The sequence below is a fragment of the Mus pahari genome, chromosome 14, assembly GCF_900095145.1.
Source record: "Mus pahari chromosome 14, PAHARI_EIJ_v1.1, whole genome shotgun sequence".
Classification (NCBI taxonomy): domain Eukaryota; kingdom Metazoa; phylum Chordata; class Mammalia; order Rodentia; family Muridae; genus Mus; species Mus pahari.
In genome coordinates this window covers 74817082-74818413 of record NC_034603.1, presented here as the reverse complement: position 1 = coordinate 74818413, position 1332 = coordinate 74817082, and the positions used below count along the sequence as shown (strand labels likewise).

The 1332-nt window shown below is 41.4% G+C and overlaps 1 protein-coding gene across 1 annotated transcript in view; it reads right to left on the bottom strand.

The window, feature by feature from the left end:
• Positions 1-1332, bottom strand: part of Psmd12 (proteasome 26S subunit, non-ATPase 12) — a 21446-nt gene that overhangs the window by 10347 nt on the left and 9767 nt on the right. Inside the window, exon 5 of the mRNA XM_021211832.2 lies at positions 404-508. Coding sequence (XP_021067491.1) covers positions 404-508 — 105 coding nt within the window. The remainder of the gene's footprint in view (positions 1-403; positions 509-1332) is intronic.

Below are 1332 nucleotides of genomic sequence, written 5' to 3'. Positions count from 1 at the left end.
AAAAAACCCTCAAAATCTAAACAACACAAATGTTCAAAAAATAATTCTACAAAAACTAAGGTCAATCTTTTTTTTGTTGTTTTGTTTTGTTTTGTTTTGTTTTTTTTGAGACAGGGTTTCTCTGTGTAGCCCCGGCTGTCCTTGAACTCAGAAATCCACCTGCCTCTGCATCCCGAGTGCTGGGAAAGGTCAATCTTTTGATGCTAGTATTTCTCCAAACTTTGTTTAGCAGGTCAGCTTGCAAAATCAGTTTTCAGGGGCCCCAAGAACACACTGTGCTGTGTACATGCTCACTCTTGGTAACGTAGCAAGTAGAAGCAGTGAGGTATCAAAATAATCTACTTCCACGGGAAAATACTACCAACTCAGCATGTTAGTTTCCATGGTCCCTAAAACATCTTACCTGTAACTCTTGAAGGATGGAGGCAGCCTCTTTCACATCGCCATTTTGCTCTTTTATAGTTGCTAAGGTTTTAGTCAGCCGAGCACGCTCAATTTCAACATAAATCTATAAAGAGAAATTGATAGTATTAAAACACTTGCAGAAACATGTTAACATTTAAAGGGCAGAGTTGCACTACTGCACAGGTCTAACAGCTTCATCCTAGGGCACAATTCATCACCCACATACTTCGAGACATCTCTCACATCACACTCAGAGCCAGGATGCAAAAGCAAGCGTCCTTTTAACACATTCTCCAGGGCTGGAGACACAGCTCACCAGCTCAGTCCATTGCTGTACCAGGACTGCAATTTGGATCCCAGCACCCACATCAGGTGGCTCACAAATGCCTGCAATCTCAGCTCCAGGGAGTCAATGCTCACTTCTGGCCCCTGTGGATATCAACTCCCAACTATATAAATAAAGTAAAACAAAGGGGGCTGGAGAGATGGCTCAGCAGTTAAGAACACTGACTGCTCTTCCTAAGGTCCTGAGTTCAAATCCCAGCAACCACATGGTGGCTCACAACCATCCATAATGAGATCTGATGCCCTCTTCTGGCATGTCTGAAGACAGCTACAGTGTATCTACATATAACAACAAATAAATCTTTTTTTAAAAGAAAGAAAGAAAGAAAGAAAGAAAGAAAGAAACTGCTTGTGGACGTTGTACATCGTGGTGCGGAGCCTAGTGCGCACCACGATGTACAACGTCCACAAGCAGCCCTCTTCTAGAGTGTCTGAAGACAGCTATAGTGTATTTACATATAATAAATAAATAAAGAAATAAATCTTAAAAAAAAAAAAAATCAGAGAATGAAGACAATGCGGGGCACTAGACCCTTGGAATAAAGTCATTTCTTTCCTTCTTTAACCCGAGTGGAAAAGGAA